At 47.6% G+C, this 20,109-nt stretch overlaps 1 protein-coding gene across 3 annotated transcripts in view; it reads left to right on the plus strand.

Moving 5' to 3' along the window:
- The first annotated feature begins 8,588 nt into the window (after nucleotides 1-8,588).
- Atf1 (activating transcription factor 1) overlaps nucleotides 8,589-20,109 on the plus strand; it is a 42,715-nt gene continuing 31,194 nt past the window's right edge. The window contains exons 1-2 of one of the 3 annotated variants that reach the window (NM_001100895.1): nucleotides 8,589-8,848; nucleotides 16,042-16,137. In NM_001100895.1, the coding sequence (NP_001094365.1) occupies nucleotides 16,048-16,137 (90 nt within the window). In that variant the 5' untranslated portion in view covers nucleotides 8,589-8,848; nucleotides 16,042-16,047. Of the gene's footprint in view, nucleotides 8,849-16,041; nucleotides 16,138-20,109 lie in introns of those variants that run through there. The other 2 variants (XR_010052984.1, XM_039079335.2) reach the window with 2 other exon arrangements.

Here is a 20,109-nt window from a genome sequence, read left to right on the forward strand (position 1 = left end):
GACAGCAGGCTAGACAGGTAGACAGGCACCACTAGCCAGAGGGCATCCTCTGAACTTAGGTGGGTTTTTTGTTGGTGGTGGTGGTTTATTTGTTTGTTTTTTGATTTTTTGAGTCTAGGCCTCTAGCCCAGTCTGGCCTCTAAACCCATCGTGATCCTCCTGCCTCAGCCTTCTGAGTTCTGGGATTAGAAATGAGAGTTGCCTGTTTCTGGCCTGAACTTGGTTTTGGAAGATGACACAGGTAGAGAAAACAGGCAGGAAAAGCAGGTGTGATGCTGCCATCCAGCCCTTGGGCAGTAGGTGTTCAAGTTTCCCCTCGGTGACATGGCAAGTTCAAAGCCAGCCTGGGCTACATGAGACCCCGTCTCAAAAAAGTATATTTTGGGAACTGAGTTATTAGAATTGGTATGGTATGAATACATTATCCTTCAAAATTGATATGCTGGCTCGTGGATGCCAACCGGTTACACTGACCATCTCGGAATTGTCACATGACACACTCGGTGGCTAGGAGCATGGGCTCCTGCTGATCTCAGTGCTGTTGCTGAATCGACTAAACGGAAGGACTCCAAGATCAAGTTCCTATAGATTCATCAGCCACATTCTAGCCAAGTGACAATGGCCCTTCTTTAATCCTAGAAGGAAGGGCTAGTGATGTGTTATGTAAACACTCACCTGTCCTCAGAGCTTCAGTCATCATACCCGAGGGCTTCTGCAGGTCTGTGATACCTGTAGGCTGCTCTGACCAAGTGTAGACAATTCCCCTAGGGAGCTAGATATTGAACATCATGTCGGTGACGGCAATGATTGGTTTGCTTATGGAACACACGGACACGGTAACCAATAGTCGTCCTCCGTGAAGCAGTATTAGAGAAGCCAGAAAGGAGGCTGCAGAGAGTGCAGTGAGAGAGAGGACCCTGGCTTGGAATGTAGGAAGGGGAGGGAGTCACAAGCAGATGTTATTTCCCCTGTGTCCCAACAACCAAAGAAAGCTAGCTTAAACAGGAAGGAGTTACTTGAGCTAGACGTGGCTACCTGGCTGGTTGAAGATGGACAGTCACCTAAGAGCAGGAGTTCAAGGCTAGCCTAGGCAATGTGGGAAACCCTGACAAATAAAAGCCTGAGCCTTGTTGGTGGTGGCAGGCGGGAACGTTCTTATTGCCGGGGACAGTGGAAGGCACTGTATAAAATGTCAAGCTGTGGTGTGTTGAAAGCGGGCTTTGGAACTAGTACCTGGAAAGCCATTAGGTCACTCTCAGGTACACTGTCTACGGTTGGAACACACTAGAAAGTTCTTTTCCAAGGCCCATTCACTTAGGTGAGGCTTGTTTTTAAACCCTTTTACTGTTTCTAATTAGAGGGAGGGGCATGTGCCCCTGAGTGCAGGCAGGAACCTTTGGAGGCCAAAGATGTCAGCCCCCCCACCCCCAACCCCCTCCACACACACCCTCTGGGAGCTGGAGTTGTAGGAGGTTTTGAACCACCTTTGTGGGTGCTGGGAATTGAACCCAGCTCTTCTGAGAGAGCTGCACATACTCAAACCACCAAGCCATGTCCTCAGTACAAGTCAAATGTGAATGGGCATAATGACTTGACATGTGTTAAGTTTATTCCATGTATAAAGTCTTTACCAACTATGAAAAGAAGTGGGCTAGACAAAGTGGAGGTGGGGGCTGGAGAGATACTGGTTAAGAGTTACTGGTTGCGGGCTGGAGAGATGGCTCAGCAGTTAAGAGCACCGACTGTTCTCCCAGAGGTCATGAGTTCAATTATCAAGCAACCACTTGGTGGTTCTCAACCATTTGTAATGGGATCTGCTGCCCTCTTTTCGTGTGTCAGAAGACAGCAGCAGTGTTCTCACATAGATAAAATAAATAGACAATTCAAAAAAAAGAGGACCTGGGTTTGGTTTCTAGCACCCACATGGCAGCTCCCAGCCATCTGTAACTGCAGTGCCAGGGGATCCGACATCTTTTCTGGCTTCTCATATGCACTAGGCACATGGTAGGAGAGAACCAACCTCCTGAAAGTTGTCTTCTGAGCTCCACACGTGTCAGGGATACATTATGAGGCAAGCTGACTCCTTGATAGGCTTCGAATCACCAGTCTATGAAACTAGGCCTAAGCATTGGACAAGCCCAGGCAAGTCAGTGATTAGAAAAAAAAAAAACAAAAAACAAAAACAAAAAAACAAAACTTCAGGCAACTAGTCAGAAGCCGTCCCACCTCCTGGCCTGAAGCAAGGACAATGGGCCAACAACAGTTTCCAGACTCCCCCAGCAACAGTTTCCAGACTCCCCCAGCAACAGTTTCCAGCCCCCATGCCCCAGTAATGGAATGCCCCTGGAGATGGAATAAAATTAAGTCATCTACCCCGGAATCCCCTAATGTGCTTTAAATCTGGCCCTCAAGCTCACTTGGTAGTCTCTCCATCTTGGAATGAGAGACCCCTGCATGCTGGATTTCTGCAAAATTAAACGTTCCTTGCTTGGGGTACCATTCCTCTGCAAACAATGAACCTTTACATCTGGGGGCTCCTCCGGAATTTGCTGGAGAGCCCCCCACCCCCACCCCCAACTCAATCAGTGGAGTGGTTTTTTTCTGATCCGTAAGTCTGGGCACCCAGCTGTCTTTTTTCCATATCTGTGTTTCCGTTTTGGATTTAATCTGGAGGCTGAGAGGAACAAAGTAGATTCTCATTTGTCACCCAGCCAGGGGCAACAGAGGACGCTCCTGACCTCCTCCTACCAGGAACAGAACAGTTCATCTGACTTCTGAACTGGATCTGGGTCTGTGGCCTCCTGACCGCAGGGAAGAAGACTGTCTGAGACAGCCTTTTCGTTTTTATTGTCTTTTTCCCAGGAACGTTCCCACTGGGCCTGGGCCTGAACCATTTTAAGGACTTTTGCTGAGTCACAGAAGACTCGGGTCTGGTTGTTTGTCCTTGAAAACTAACCATCTTTTGCAGGAACGAATGGGCCACTTCTAAAGTAGACTGGCCAGAGGAGGGAACTTTGCATCTCCCTATGGTTTACAGGGTGAAGGCTTTAACTTATGACACCAGGGGCCACCCGGACCAAGCACCATACATACATCACCACATGGCAATACCTGGTCAAGAAGCTCCCATTTGGATGAGACCTTTTTTGTTACCAGTCTCCCCGCCCCCTGCTCTTCTTCCTGTGAAGGAGACTAAAGGTCTCGGCCCCTGCCTTGCTCCCCGTTTCTGCTTATGAGGAGGATCCCTGCCCCGTATGTCACGAATTCTGCCTGCTGTCACTGCCACGGCCAAACCTTTGTGGTCAGAGGGAGGAGCAGCTCCTGACTCCCTTGATTTTCTGGACTCCACTTGGAGTCTACCTTACACTCGGGTCTGTACTGCCCAGAGGGCTGACTCTACTTCGGCCTTAGCCCTCAGGGCTACCGGATGACAGATGCTCAAGGGAGTTTCCGGTAATGGTCTTTACAACTGGAAATTGCAGAACCCCCCATTTTCAGAAAGACCGTCAGATCTCACAGGTTTCCCAGATTCAATCATACAGACTCTCTTGCCCACCTATCATTATCTGCAACTGTTCCAGGCCCTCTTCACAACGGAGAGAGAGGACTGTGGGAGCCGCCCTAAAATTGGTTCTGGGAGCAAATGGACTGCCAACTTTAGACTCAACATGACTGGGATGTTAACAAGGCTGAAGGTAAGGAGAGTCTCCAGGTCTACTGCCAGATTCTGTGGCAGGGTCCTCCGAGTGGCCGCTGTGGGGCCTCTGAGAGGCTGCCAGGTGGCCTACAAATTTATCTAAGGCGATCCAGGCGATGCAGGGAAAGAATGAGAGCCACGGGGAACATCCAGGATGGCTTTTTGAAGCCTATAGGACACACGTTGCTTTTGACCTTAGACGCCAGAGCGCACCAGTCAGCTGTGAACATGGCTTTTGTTAACCAAGCTGCCTGACATCTGTGGGAAGTTCCGGCGACTGGATGGTTTTTCGGGTAAGCAATTGACTAAGTTAACAGCCACATAGCAACAACCGGGAGACCCCAGAGTCTCCTGACAGACCAGGGGACTGGAACAAGTGCTACCCACCGCCACAAGGCACAGCCTTCCTGATAAGAGAGAGCTGAAGGGGTTGGGGATTTAGCTCAGTGGTAGAGCGCTTGCCTAGCAAACGCAAGGCCCTGGGTTCGGTCCCCAGCTCCGGAGAAAAAAGAAAAAGAAAAGAGAGAGAGAGAGAGAGAGAGAGAGAGAGAGAGAGAGAGAGAGAGCTGAAAAAACAAGCTCATGGAAGGGGCAAAGTAAGCCCACCCCCTCCACACCCCCACTGACAGAAAAACCCATCCTCCATTACAGAAGCACAGTGTGCCTATTCCATGGGAAAAGGCCATTGGAAGAATGAGTGCCCTAAGAGGAATCAGAGAGAGCCCAAAGGTTCTGGAATTGGAAGAATCAGATGACTGAGGGTGTCTGGGCTCAATCTCCCCTCCAAGAGCCCTGGATAACCCTACAGGTGGAGGGGAAGCCTATAGACTTTCTGGTGGACACAGGAGGACAACATTCTATTTTGAAACAACCACTGTCATTGTCAAGTCAAAAAACATGGGTGCAAGGGACACTGGGCACCAAGCCCTATCCAATGGACTACCCAGAGAAAGGCGGACTTGTGAGTAGGACAGGTAACCCACTCATTTCTGTTCATCCCTGGACGTCCATGCCCACTGCTGGGAAGAGACCTCCTCACCAAAATGGGAGCCCCAAATCCATTTAGGCCCAGAGGGAGTGAAAGTGCTGGATAAGAATGGCCCATCCATGTTCTGACCTCGGCTCTAGAAGAGGAATACAGAACTGTTCCCTCGATCAGCCTCGTCTCCAAGCCCATTACTTCAGAGGTTCCTAGCCAAAGTCCCCAAAGTCTGGGCAGAAAAAAATTCAGTGGGACTGGCCCAATATCAGGCTCCGGTTCAATTAAAAGCTGGGGCTACACCAGCCAGAATCCTAGCCAGTCACCATGGAACACTCCCCTCCTTCCGGTTAAGAAGCCCCATTCCAGTGACTATCGCCTGTGCAGGATTTAAGGGAGGTAGACAAGTGGGTGAAAGGCATCCATCCCCCAGTTCCAAACCCATACACCCCGCCGAGCAGACTTAACACAGGGCTGTTGGTTAAATGCTCAGCCCCCTACTATGTAGACATAGCTATCCCTGGAGACTATTCACAGACTAAATCGTACTCAGTGTAGATGGTGGCCACCAGAGAGAGGGAAGCTGACCCTACTGTCAATAACAGGATTCTGTATTGGAAGTAAGCAGCTACTGTGTAACCCACCGTAACCCCCACCCTTGCAGGATACATGCTGCCCCAGAGAACGCTTGGTGGGCCTGTGCCTCAGGGCTTACCCATGCATTTATGGTCTCGTTATGAATATGACGGAGGATTTTTTGTTTCAGTACAGCTTGTGCCTAGAATGACTTATTTCTCTGGGGAGGATGTCACCAACCAGCTACCATCTCCAAACAATCAAGTACAAAGGGGTGGCCATTTCCACTGTGTTACTAGGTTCTCTCCTTGGCATAGGGGTGACCAGAGCTGTTAGTGTAGGAACCCCAGCCCTGATACTAATAAAAATCACAAGGCCCTGTGGATGGTGACAGACACAGATATATAGGAGGTGGAAAAGTCCATCCCGGCCCTGCAGGATTCCCTGCCCTCCCTGGCAGAAGTAGCCTTATAGAGCAGAAGAGGCCTAGACTTGCTGTTCCCCCAGCAGGGACGACCCTGTGCGGTCACAGGGGAGGGTGCTGCTCCTGTGTGGGCCACTCGGGGGTGGTCAAAGAATCCATGGCCTTAGTCAGGAAGAGACTCCATGCGAGAACAGTCTCAGGGTTGTATGTACACATACACATCACACACATGTAATACACGTACACCTCTAAAAGACGTAAGTTCAACTAAGCTAAGGCTTACTCAGAATCAAGGCCTCTTCCTTAGCTATTAGCATTGTGCAGTGTGGCGAGTTCAGCTTATCATCAAAACAGAAGCCTCCTTGGAGTGACCGTGTGCACAGGCTAACGATTTACTGAAGACAGTGAACAGGCTGGAAGATGTTAAGCAGGGAGTCTGTGCACACTGTCTTGCTTCCCAGACTGCACTGTATGCTACTGGTGGGGGCACACTGTAGCCATGCTCTGGGAGTCAGAGAGCAGCTTCATGTAGCTGGCCCTCTCCTCCCACCATTAAGCGGGGTCTTGAGGTCCAACATCCTGCTTGTGCAGCCAATGAGATGAGCCATCTCCCCCTCCCCTCTGCACACTTTTTAAAGGCTTCTTTCTTTCTTTCTTTCTTTCTTTCTTTCTTTCTTTCTTTTTTAAGATTTATTTATTATGTCTAAGTGCACTGTAGCTGTCTTCAGACACACCAGAAGAGGGAATCAGATCTCATTACAGATGGTTGTGAGCCAACATGTGGTTACTGGGAATTGAACTCAGGACCTCTGGAAGAGCAGCCAGTGCTCTTAACTGCTGAGCCATCTCTCCAGCCCTAAAGATTTCATTTTTAAGAATATCCCAAAGTTTTTAAAACTCCTTTGTAATGAGCATTTGTAAGTAGTTTCTGCTGCTCCCGCCCACTACCTTTTTTCTTTTATGAGGCAAGGTGTCATGTGGTGAAAGCTGATTAAGTTTACCCCTCAGGTGTCGGGACTTCAGGTGAGTGCCATCAACGGCAACCCAGGTATTCTCTCTAGAGTTTTTCATCCTCCTCTATTCAATGATCAGCAGGGACTGGGGAGATGGCTCCAGCTTAACGGTTAAGAGATTCTCTTGCAGGGTTGGGGATTTAGCTCAGTGGTAGAGCGCTTGCCTAGGAAGCGCAAGGCCCTGGGTTCGGTCCCCAGCTCCGAAAAAAAGAACCAAAAAAAAAAAAAAAAAAAAAAAGATTCTCTTGCAGAAGTCCCACATTAGGGTTCCAGCACACACCCAGCTTACGACTGAAAGAAATGAGGACACAACAGTTCTGAGGTTCGGTTGAGAAGGCTTTGAGTGCATGTGTGAGGCCAGAAGAATGGGAAGAGTTCAGAGCAGGGAGACAAAATAACAGACTGACCTGAGCCGTGACAGGGGGCAGAGCAAGCAGCGAGAGAGGAAGAGAGTAGGGAAGAGAAGAGGCAGAGAGCCAAAGAGAGCTGGTCAAACTGGCAGGTTTTCATAAGAATCAGAAGCTGGGGGAAGGGAATTGAAGCTCCTCGGCCTGGGATTTAGGGTAGGGGGTTGGTGTGCGCATGAGAAGAGCAGATTGTGAGCCTGGCTGTCAGTGTGTGCTTTGGCATGCTAATAGAGACCACAGTTGGCCATTTGTCCTGGGCTTCTTGGGGACCTGACAACCACCATTTCTAATTCCAACTCCAGGGAAACCTGTGCATGTACCATCCCCCCTCTATCTTTCAAATAATATATTTAAAAGCAAACTTTTTTTTTTTTTTTTTTTTTTTTTTTTGGGAGCTGGGGACCTAACCCAGGGCCTTGCGCTTGCTAGGCAAGCACTCTACCGCTGAGCTAAATCCCCAACCCCTAAAAAGCTAACTCTTGAAAGGAAGGATGAATGTATAGAAGGGTTTGGAGGGAGGAATATAAACTCAAAATAAATTTTTTAAAAGTACTATGGGTTACGGAATGACTGCTGCTGGACTTTGTTGTTCAGGAAAGGCTGTTATAGGCCACTTTCTATAATGTTGAGACATTGACTTAGTATTGTAATTTCCAGGTTTTTTTTAGAGATTTATTAATTTATTATATATAAATTTAACCCAATTGGGAACATCTTTTTAAAAGATTTATTTTATTTATAGATGATTGCAAGCCACCATGTGGTTGCTGTAATTTCCAGTTTTTTGAGAGGCTTTCTTTGTGTTGCTTTGCCTAGAACTTCCTATGAAGAGACAGTCCTGTGTCTGCCAACACAGAGTGCAAGGGTTAGAGGAACGGATGACCGTGCCTGGCAATTTCCATAAATTTGATACTGACTCGAGAGGTTGGGTAATTAACCTAATCGATCAAAAACCGAGTACTTCTAATTTATGGGTAGTCATCAGTTTTAGCTTTATTGGGCAAGATTTGCTGAATCACAGTGCATGGATTCTAGTAAGTCCTTCTAACGCTTCAGTTTAAAATCACATCATGTGTTCTAAAGGGTCAAACCCAAAGTTTTCACTCGCCCAGTTATTAGGAGGGGAGATGTCAAATACAACTTCGGAAAACTTTTGGTATGCACTTTGTAGAGAGTATGCTTGAAACAGAAACAAAAACGCTGCGATGCCCTAGCAGAACACTGCAAAGGACCAGATAAAGCCTTCAGGATGAAGGTCAACTTCCCCAGAAGGGCAAGCTAAGTCTTTTCCAAAGCATTAAGATGGCAGCATAAGGTTTTATAGATAAACAGAGCAGGTAGCGAGCCCCAGGAGTCCTCTCACGAGACTCTCGCAACTCCTGCAGCACCCCGCGCCCGCCCGCGCGCTCCGGGGCTCGCCAAGATGGCGGCGCCCACGTGAGCACGCGGTGACGCAGCACGCCGGCCCGCGCAGGCCCCGCCCTCCCCACGCTCCCGCGCACTCCTCGGCCCCCCTCCCCAGCCCCCGGCCTGTGCGGATCATGCCGCCAGCGACGCCCCTCGCGGCCGGGAAACGGTAGCCGGGACGGTTGGCTCTTAAGTTACGACGTTCTTTTTCCGCGCCCCGCCGACCGCAGGGACCGGCGCCACCCCGCCGCGGTGCGCGGCTGGCAAGTGAGGAGTGAGGTCGGCGCCGCCTGGGACGGGGGAGTGGAGCTTCCCGCCCCGGGCAGCGGCCAGGAGGCTTCGCGGGTGAGCGGGACGCGGCGGGGCGCGGGGCGGCCCGGGCGGGAACGTGACGCTGGTGGGGACGCAATGGCGGCCACGCGCCGGCCGGGGGTCGCGCGCGGCGCGGCGGTGGGGGAGGGGCGCCGGGGGGTGGGACCGGCCGCGCGCTTCCGGCCGCGCGCCTTCGTGCGCCCGGGCGTTGGGCTCCGCTCGCCCGGGGCGTCCTGTAAGCGGAGCCACGCGTCCCGCTGCGCTCCTTCGGCCCGCGCGGCATGGAGGCGGGAAGAGCCGGGCGGCGGCCTCCAGCAGGCTGCAGGCGCCGCGGCCTCGGGCTCCCGCCTCCATGACTGGGGAACCGAGGCAACACGCCCGGGTGGTGGGGCACGATGGTCCTCTCTCCTTCCGGGAGTCTCGCAGCTGGCCGCCTAGGTTGTGGTAGAAACTTAACTCAAAAGTCTCGGTAGCCGCCTTTTCCTTTTGAGAAGGGATTTATTCCTACGACTTCTAGACGTGGTCGCCGTGCCCAGTTTATGGTAGCCTTTTCAGTTTTGCCTACCCAACTGGCCTTTAATTTTTTTTTTTTATGTAGTGCAGGGTGGCCTCGAACACGGCTTATGTTAGTTTTTCTAGCGATTTATTTACCGCTGGGTATGGTAGCACATACCTTTAATACCAGCTCTTCGGGAGGCAGAAGCGGGTCGAGCTGTCTCTGAGATCTACAGAGCGAGTTACAAGCCTGCCAGTTCAACCGTGAGACCTCATTGTTTTTATTGACGGGTATGTGTGTCTGCTTAAGTTTATGTGCACCACGTGCCTGTAGGTGCCTGAAGACGCCAGAGGGTGTCTGATCTTCTGGAACTGGAGTTAGCGGTTGTTGGGAGTGCCAGGAACTGGCCCCTATGTTCTGTGGAAGAGCAGTGAGGGTTCCTAATCGCTGAGCCATTCTCTCCAGCCCAACCTTAGCTTTTGAGGTTTTTACTCGTTTGGGCCACTTACTCGGTGTAGCTCAGTTTTGCTTAGAACTTCCAGCAGTCCCGCCGTGAAATGCTTTGGGCCACAAGTCTTCAAGGGCCTTTTGAGGTCTGAGGCCATTTCAGTATAGAAGTAAAAATGGCCTCATCTGTGATAACAGTTTGTCTAGTATTTTTTTTTTTTTCGGAGCTGGGGACCGAACCCAGGGCCTTGCGCTTGCTAGGCAAGTGCTCTACCACTGAGCTAAATCCCCAACCCCAGTTTGTCTAGCATTTATGTTCACAAAATGCATTTATGCTAAAGATTTATGCCAATACATATTTTGAAATGGCAGTCATCTCCTCCCCCCCTTTACAGTATACAATTACAGTCTTATCTCCAGTAGAGTGTAGCTAAGCAGGAGAGTGTTTGCCTAGCACACCTCATACTCAGTACTTGGAAACAAGACAGGAAGCTCTGGGTGCCCTAAAGTTAAATGTGGCAGCTTCTAAATAGTTAGTTCTCCCTCATCATTTGCTTTGATAGGACTTGGGTGGTATGCATCACCAGTAGATGGTAGTCAAGTCAAACACAGAAGCTGGCATGGTCTCACTGAACTCCAGCTGTGACTCCTGTGCCTTAGATGGCTCCCCGTGAGTACAGCTGGGGCGGATCTCTGAGGTTACCTACCGCCTCAGCTGAAGTTATCAGTTTTAGTTGGACACGTAAGGAAGCACGTGGTGGTTTTAGTCTCAGTTTTAACTGTTTGTTAATTGGTACCCTGTAGGGAAGGGATGTGCTGATTGGCTTCCTGGACCTTACATTCTGGTGGGGAGACAGAAAAACAAGACATTACTGTAGTTAGGTGCCTTAAAAAGGGAAAATGTACGAGGGTATACGGCCAGTCTAGAGGCCATCAGGTAGGTTTACCTGGAAGAATAGATGAGAAGTGAGCCTCACAAGGAGGACGACTGTAGCATGAATGAGAGCTTCGTGTGAGAAGCAGCCAGGCACATTTGAGCATCTGAGATTACCTGTGACCACTAGAGTGTGTGTGTGTGTGGGGGGGTGGGTTCGGGTCCCCTGTCCCCAAACTTACCACCGCTCAACACCGATTTCTAGGAAGGGCACTAAGACCCCTTTTACTCGCATGTCTGCTGAGGAGTCTGTACTTGATAATCACCATTGACTCAGGACAGTCTGCTGGCCACTGAGCACACCTTAGTTCACACAGGCCCCTGTCTGCCTTCAGAGCTTAAAGCTGGGAGAACCAGGCAGGCTAGTAAACACAGCTGGTTCTTAAGTCATCTAGAGGTAATGTGCCAGCAAGGTAAATGCACTAAAATAGGATCTGGGCCAGGCATAGTGGCATATGCCTTTACTCCTAGCACAGGAGACAGAGGCTCCAAAAATCAAACCACCTCCCCTAGCCCTCACCCACAAAAAAAGACAAGACAGGAGTTGGAGCCAGGAGTGGCAGTGAGAGGCATTGCTGGGACAGGCATGAGAGAACAGGCTCCGGTGGACACAGCCTGGCTTCAGGTTTTTGCATCCTAATGTGAGATCCGAAGTAAAGAAGTTTCTTTGGGGGGTTGGGGATTTAGCTCAGTGGTAGAGCGCTTGCCTAGCAAGGGTAAGGCCCTTGGTTTGGTCCCCAGCTCCGAAAAAAAAAAAAGAAAAAAAAAAAGAAGTTTCTTTGGGTCTCCAGTATCACCACAAAAAACAAATCTCTTGGTATTTCACTGGGAAAGTTGCTTTCTTTGTAGGACTTATTAAATCACCTTGCCTTGGCCTGGGGATGTAGTTTAGGGAGTTGCCTACTCTGCAGAGGACCTGGGTGTGATGGCAGGTTCTGCTTAAGGGCGCTGGGGAGGTGCACTGGAAGGCAGGGTGGAGTCTGGAGAATCACGTTCCAGAAAGGTCATGCTCTGCTATGTAGCAAGTTTTAAGGCCACCCTGGTCTAGGAGACCCTGTCGTGGGAGGGCAGTGCCTTCCTTGCCCTTGTGTGGCCTGCTGAGTTGTTGGTTTTCAGCGTGGCCCGTGTGTGCACGGTCTTGTTGGTAATGCACTTGGACTGCATTTCATTCCTTTTGTGATTCTGCCCAACTCAGCATCCACGGGTGACAGCTACTACTTGGAACTTAATTGTTTTTATAGAAAATGTACACATAAAAGTTTATTGTGTTTAAAAAGGTGTCATTTTGAGAAGCAGACTTTAGTCAAGCATGGTGGAGCACACCTGTCGCCTTTGCCTTAGCGCTCAGGATCACTTCTCAGCCAGCCTGGGCTTTAAGATCCTGTCTAAAGGGGGCTGGAGAGATGGCTCAGTGGTCAGGAGCACTGACTGCTCCTCAAGAGGTCCTGAGTTCAAATCCCAGCAACCATAGTGGCTTACAACCATCTGTAGTGGGATCTGAGGCCCTCTTCTGGTGTGTCTGAAGACAGCCACAGTGTACTCACATACATAAAATAGATAATTCTTTAAAAAAAAAATGCTGTCTAAAAAGCAAAACAACAAAAAACTCAGCAGACAAAACACCAATGCTTATAAGATAAATCTTTCTTTTTGTTATTTTGTCTTTTTTTTTCTGGAGCTGAGGACCAAACCCAGGGCCTTGTGCTTGCTAGGCAAGCGCTCTACCACTGAGCTAAATCCCCAACCCCAAAATAAATCTTTCTTTAAAAGTGTATTTGCAGTTAATAATGTCAGTAAAACAGAACAGATACTGTTTGTTGCTTATAGTGATGAAAAGGTGTGTGTTTGTTTGGCTGATTTTTCTTTTGTTTTGTGTTCTGTTTGTTTCTGTTTTTTTTTTTTTTTTTTTTTTTTTTTTTTGAGACAGGGTTTCTCTGTGTATGTAGCCCTGGCTGCCCTGGAACTCTCTGTAGACAGGTTGGCCTTGAACTCAGAAACCCAATGCCTCTGAGACATGTCCCACCACCACCTGGCTTTGATTGATTTTTTTTTTCCTGTGTAAACCTGAGTATCCTCAAACTAAAAGAGATCTGCCTTAATGCTGGGACTAAAGGTATACACCACTGTGCTTGGTCTTTTTTCTTTTAAAAAGTTATTGTATATGGATGTTTGGCCTTCAGGTGTGCCTGTGTGCTGTGTTCCTGTGGAAACTAGAGAGGCATCAGATCCCCTGGGACTAGAGTTGTATATGGTTGTGAGTCACCGTATAGATGCTGGGAAGTGGAACCCAGGCCCTCTAAAAGAACAGCCAGTGCTCTCCTCTCCAGCTTGTGATTAAGAATTCTTAACTCGTCCAGCAGGGGTGGCACATACCTTTGATCCCAGCACTCCAGAGGCAGGGCCAGGTGGATCTCTGAGTTCCAGCCTTACCTGGTGTACAGAATGAGTTTAGGAACAGCTAGGGCTACACAGAGAAACCCTGTCTCCAAAAACAAAAAAGAAATCTCAACTTTTTGCTTCCTGACATGTTTTCAGTGTTGGAGGAAAAGGGCTAATGCCATTAATCAGTGCGGAAAGCCAAAGCCACTTTGTTCTTACTAGACTGCTTACTATGAAAACAGAAAACACCAGCACGTGCTGGCAGGGATGGGGAGGGACTCCAGCTAGAATTCTAATGTGCTGCTAGGAACATGAACCCCATTACATACCATGAAAATCAGATCCACAACAGAATAACCAAATGATCTAGCAGCTTTCCTGGCTACACATACAAAGAGAATGGAAAGCAATCTTTTTTTTTTTTTTTTTTGTTCTTTCAAACATGGTCTCAAATGTAGTTCTGACTGTCCTGGAATTTATGTAAACCAGGCTACCTTCAGACTCATAAGACAGCAGTTCTCACCCTGAGAGTTGATTGTCCCTTTCATGGGGGTCCAATATCAGATAACCTGCATGGTCAAGATGGTTACAGTATGATTTATAACAGCAAAATTACAGCTATGAAGTAATAACAAAAATAGTTTTATGGTTGGGGTCACCACACGATCAGAGATGTACCTTTGACACCATGCCTGGTAAAAGCAGGTCTTTAAGGGGTCATCACTATCCATGCTCATAGCTCCACTCTTCACAGTGGTCGGGAGATGGAGACAGGTGACATTTGTCAGTAGATGGGGTGGGGTAAACTGGGAAGTACACCCCAGGGAGTGTTACTCCCACTTCAAACCGGGAAACCTCTGACAGGAGCCAGGAGCGATGGTTAGGCAGCATAGAAAGGCTCACTCTGGTCCACCTTGTGGGAGTGCCTAGAGTAGTCAATAGTTAAACAGTGGCTGCTGGGGCTCCTAGAGGAAAAGGACAGTTACTGTTGGACGTAGAAAAGTCTGGAAGTCAACTGTGAATGTGGTCAACATAGCTGAACTGTACTTTGAAAAATGTTAAGATAAGCCAGGCATGGTGACATGGTCCTTTAATCCCAGCACTGGGGACAAAGAAGCTGGCAGTTCTCTGTTCAAGGACAGCCTGGTCTACAGAATGTGTTCAGGACACCTAAGGATAGACAGATCCTATCTCAAAAATTTCCAAAATATGGGGGGGCTGGAGAGATGGCTTAGAGATTAGTAATACTGGCTACTACCACTGCTCTTCCAGAGGTCCTGAGTTCAATTCCCAGCAAACACTTGGTGGCTCACAACCGATCTACATTGAGATCTGATGCCCTCTTCTGGTGTGTAGGTGTAGGCAGAACGCTGTATGCTGTATACATAATAAATAATTTTTTTAAAAAATTCTAAAATATGAATTAAATATCAAGATACTTTTCTTCTCTTTTAAACAATTAAAATTTTTCATAGGCTGGAAAGATGGCTCGGCGGTGACCTGCGTTTAGTTGCCAGTACCCACATAATGGCATAACCATTTGTTATTCCAGTCCCAGAGAATTCAACACCCTCCTCCAGCTTCCTGGGACACCAGACAAACACATGTGTGTATGGCATACATGCAAGTGAACGCCCATGCTCATAAAATAAAAAGTTTAAAACTGCTGTTTAGAAAGCAGGGACAACTAGGTACACATCCCGAGTTTTCCTGACATAACTGAAGTTTGAGCTCACGCTTGCGCGCGCGCTCTCTCTCTCTCTCTCTCACTCTCTCACACACACTCACTCACACTTTCTCAAATTGTGTTCTTTTTTCCTTCTCCCTTTGTGTTGCCCCCTCCCTCTTTTATCACCTCTCTTTCCTCCTTTATTTTTCAGATAGTGACTTACTACGTAGCCCTGGCCTGGGACTAGCTCTATGTGGAGCTGTGTATAACCACATAGCTAGTCTGTCTTTTGGGGTGTTTTGGATGGTGATGTGGCTAAAACCCAAGACCTCATGCTTACTGCATAAACTCACTGGACTACTAGGCTGTATCTTCAGTCCTCCTGCATGTAACCATAAGACCTAAATTCTACCTAAATATTTTACCAATCTTTTTGTTAGTAGTTCTCCTTCCAAGTTATATACTCAGTCATAATTCTCATTTTCTTAGCATACATACCCTAGTGAGTTAATATTTAGATCATTTGGTCATTAGATTTTTTTTTAAAAGAATTATTTTATGTATATAAGTACACTGCAGCTGTCTTCAGACGCACCAGAAGAGGGCACCAGATCCCATTACAGATGGTTGTGAGCCACCATGTGGTTGCTGAGAATTGAACTCAGACCTCTGGAAGAGCAGCCAGTGCTCCTAACCACTGAGCCATCTGGGGGGGGGGGGAGGTGGCAACTTTTGAGACAGTGTCTCTGTAGCCCCAGCTGACTTCAGAGAGACCGGCTAGCCTGCTTTTGTCTCCTGATCACTGGGTTAAAGTTGAACATCGTCTTGCTCTGCCCTTCTGTTGACCTCTTCCTGGACTGGAGGAGCAGATACTTTGTTATTGTTAAGAATCCTGGGGTTGGGGATTTAGAAGGGGAAAGAAAAAAAAAAGAATCCTTTACATGGGGCTGGGGATTTAGCTCAGTGGTAGAGCACTTGCCTAGGAAGCACAAGGCCCTGGGTTCGGTCCCCAGCTCCGGGAAAAAAAAAAAAAAAAAGAATCCTTTACAAGTTCATGGACGTATTTTGGTGTTTTAGAATACTGTGCCAGGAGTTCCCTTTTTGTAAGGGCAGCTGACTGATCCGGTGTCACGTGACTATAGTCATGTTCTGTAGGAACTGTGCTTTTTACTTTATTTGTTTCTCTGTGTAGCCCTGGCTATCCTGGAACTCGCCAACTCAGATGAGTGCTGAGATTACAGTCATGTACCACCACCACCCGGCTACACTAGCTTTTTCTAACTGTCTTTTTTTCCTTTCAGTTGATTATGGAAGATTCCCACAAGAGTAACACTTCAGAGACTGCATCACAGCCTGGTTCAACAGTTCCGGGAATCATTTCTCAGATAGTCCATCAGGTAAAGCAAGAAGTAGCAGAATACTGAGCTGGTCATTGTGTTCACAAATTAACCTGTCGTTTTCGGTCTCATACTACTGATGTTCAGAAAACCAGCACAGAGACCTTGAAATGATGCTGTCTAAGCTGGGGGAGAGGCCAAAGCATCTTTAGAAGACCTTTGTTCCCCTCTTTTTATATTTGGGGCAGGGGGGAGGATGCAGGTTAACCTGAAACTCACTGTATAAATCAGGCTACCCTTGAGCTCCCAGGGATCTGCCTTCCTCTGTTTTAGGAGGATTAAAGGTCATTGTGCCTAACCTGGCCTTGAATTCTTGATCATCTTTTCCTTGCCTAGTACCAGAGTGCTAACGTTATAGTCCTGGGGTCACAGGCAGATAGATGCCCAGCTTGAAACCAGCGTCATTCCAGCAGGTCAAGGGCACATATTAAAATGTCCTGCCAAGTCATTAGAGAATTCAGCTTAATTGACAAGTAGGTGGGCATGTTCAGACTGAAAATGTCAACTTAGGAGTTACGAATAATAAATTTATATTTAATTTAAATATAAATTAAAATTATGGGGCAACTTCTGGCTTCTACCTAGTGCATAGAAAGCGTAAAAGAATCTTGCTCCTACCTCAAACAAGAGTAAGTTCAATACTCTACAGGTCACTGAACTCTTGAAACCCATAGAAATTCAATGTGGGTATGATTCACCTGTGAATGCCACACCAAGAAGAAAAAACAAGTCAGCTGCATTGAAGACATAGCCCAGGCTAGCCTCAAACTCACTGTATAGTGAAGGGTGGCCTTAATTAAACTCCTGAACTTTCTACCTTTGAGGCACCTGCTGGGACTGCAGGCACATGCTCTTGTACACAGCTGTCAAGTTTAAAGTCACTTATTCATTTGTCTTTTGGAGTGTGGGTATGCAGATGCCATGACCCATACAACTTGGGATAGGTAGCACACGTGAACAGTAGATGGCACTAGGGCTTATCAGACTTGATAGTTGAAGAAAGAATCTGAACGTGCAGGTGGACTAGTGGAAATCACCTAAATGGAAAACAGAAAAGGGAGCGAGACGAAGGCAGAGAAAGCATCCAGGGACTCAGGCAGTGTCTGTTCTGAGTAAGTAGTGTGTAGATGAGGTTACTGAGGTGTGGGTTCTGTCATGGATAACATCTGACTTTGATTTGACCATTCCTATGTAAATATCCTGTCTGCTTTTTTTTTTTTTTAAAGATTTATTTTTATTTATTATATATATAAGTACACTGTAGCTGTCTTCAGATACACCAGAAGAGGGCATCGGATCTCCTTACAGATGGTTGTGAGCCACCATGTGGTTGCTGGGAATTGAACTCATGACCTCTGGAAGAGCAGTCGGGTGCTCTTAACTGCTGAGCCATCTCTCCAGCCCCCTGTCTGCTTTCTAGTCAGTTCGTTTGGTGTCTGCGGTGTGCCTGTCCTGTGGAGAAAAGGCACAGGAATGAGCTAACTGCTGCTCACCGCCAGAAGAGCCTGTCACATGTGTGTACATGTGCACACCTCTCTGTGAATTCGTGTGCACTGTGTGTGTAGAGGTGCCTGTGAGGCCCAGAGACATTGGATCTGTAGTTACAGGTTTTTGGGAACCACCATATAGGTGCTAGACACAGAGCCTAAATCCCCTGCAAGAATAATGAGCACTTTTAATCTCCAGCCCATCTGTCTAGCTCTCAGACTCTTGTTTTTTGATATTTAGGTTATTTCTGTCGTGGTGGAACAGGGTACCCAGCCTCAGCACAATTGTGGAGATCAGAAGCAGCTTCTGGGAGTTGGTTCTCTTTCTGTCATGTGGGGTCATCAGGCTTGGTGGCGGATGCTTTTACCTGGGAGGCACCTCACCGCCTTTCCTCAAGGAGTTCTGCTCAACAAAAGGAGCTAAGAATGACTTGTCTGAGGTGGTTTTAGCTTCCAGAGTTGCTCATTCACCACCACCCACCCCCCAACTCTCCCACCCCCTTTTCCTAGTGAATGATCCCAGGGTCTAAGTTGTTGGTCAGGCACTTGACTACTGAGCCCTGGAAGTTTTTGTTTTCATGACTGCTTGTTTTTATTGTGACAAAGGCATTGCTGTGTTGCAGAAGGCCTCAAACTGGTGACCTCCCATCTCAGCCTTCAGATACTGAGGTAGCAGCTAAGGTTTTATGTATGTATGTATATGTGTCTATATATGTTTGCAGTGTGTACAGGTACCTGTGAAGGTCAGAGGTGAGCACTTTATTTGTGTTTGTGTGTTTGTGTGTGTGTGTGTCTGTGTCTTTGTGTGTTTATGGATGTGTGTATAGGTGCCCATGGAGGCCAGAGGTAGGCATCATATCCCTAGGTCTATAGTTAAGAGGTTGCAAGCCTAACATGTTCCTGCCGTGAGGCAGTATATCCCTTAGAACCTTCTGTTTGCCTTAGTTGTATTTGGTTGAACATTTTGTTCCAGCAACAAGACAAGTAACTAAGACAGGATCATTTGCTTCCATTAGAATTTAGGATTGCCAGACAGTGGTGGTGCATGTTTTAATCCTAGAGGGATTAAACTTGGGAAGCAGAGGTAGAAGGATCTCTGTGAGTTCAGGGCCAGCCTGGTCTACAGAGCGAGTTCCAGACCACCAAGGCTGCACAGAGAGACCCTGTCTCAAAAAACAAACATAAGTAAAGGTCATGACTTCACTTTTTAAGTGGCTGAGTAAAATTTAATTGGGTATGTATTGCTGTGTTTCTCTATTCATCTGCTAATAGGTATCGAGGCTGTTCCTATCCCTGTTGTGAACAGTGCAGTGGTACAGATGATGTGGCGTGCTGATGACCAACAGTCCTTCCAGTATAACTTGAAGGTTCTGTGAAATGGGTTTCTTTCTTTCTCTGTGTGTTTGCTTCTAGTATAGGGAACAGTCGGTAGTTTCTGTGTGTTAGTTTGTGTCCTCCCACTTTGCAGAAAATGTTTGTGCTATCTGACTTTGGTGGCGTTGTTAAGAATAGATAAGGTCAAGCTGGCGAGGTGAGTGCTTTGCCACTCAAGCCTGATAGTGTGAGTCTCCTGGACAGAGGTGAGCTGTCCTAAGGTCATGAGCTAGGAGACGTCATCAGATCCAGACGTAGAGATAACAGATAACGTGGGTTTGTGCTCTGAGCTACAGTATGGCTGCTGGGAACTGAGCTGAGGCTCTTTGCAAGGACCCTTAGTGTTCAACGCTGAGTGATTTCCCTAGTGGCTGTGGCCACTGCTGCCTCTTCTTCCTCCTCCCCTGTCATTTTCTTTAAGGATCTTATTTATTTTGGGGTACTGTGTCTTCATGAGAGTCTGCCACATATGTTTAGGTGCTTTTGGAAGTGAGGTGTGAATTACCCTGGAACTGGAGCCGTGAGCTGCCCAGTGTTGGTACAGGAAGCCCAGTTCAGGTCCTCTGGAGGAGTAGCAAGTGCTCGAAACTGCTGAGCCATCTCTCTAGCCTCCTCTTCATCGATTTTAAAAGATAATTTTGTTGTATATAATAATCTTGGTTGGCCATTATTCCCTTTGAGGTTTTGTGGCTTGTAGTGTTTCACAGAGACTAACAGGTTTTCTTTTGTGAGTCAATGTTTTACTCTTAAGAGATTTTAATGTTGGTTGTTTGTTCTCTAATCTGGCCAATTTTTTTTAAAGATTTATTTAATGTATATGAGTACACTGTAGGGGTTGGGGATTTAGCTCAGTGGTAGAGCACTAAGGCCCTGGATTCGGTCCCCAGCTCCAAAGAAAAGAAAAGAAAAGAAAACAAAACAAAACACAATAGCATGAGTACACTGTAGCTGTCTTCAGACACACCAGAAGAGGGCAGCAGATCCCATTAGAGATGGTTGGGGGCCACCATGTGGTTGCTGGGAATTGAACTCAGGACCTCTGAAAGAACAGTTGGTGCTCTTAGCCACTGAGCCATCTCTCAGTTAAAGTCTGGCCATTTTAATTCTGTGC

The sequence above is a fragment of the Rattus norvegicus genome, chromosome 7 (assembly GCF_036323735.1).
Source record: "Rattus norvegicus strain BN/NHsdMcwi chromosome 7, GRCr8, whole genome shotgun sequence".
In the NCBI taxonomy this organism is placed as follows: Eukaryota; Metazoa; Chordata; class Mammalia; order Rodentia; family Muridae; genus Rattus; species Rattus norvegicus.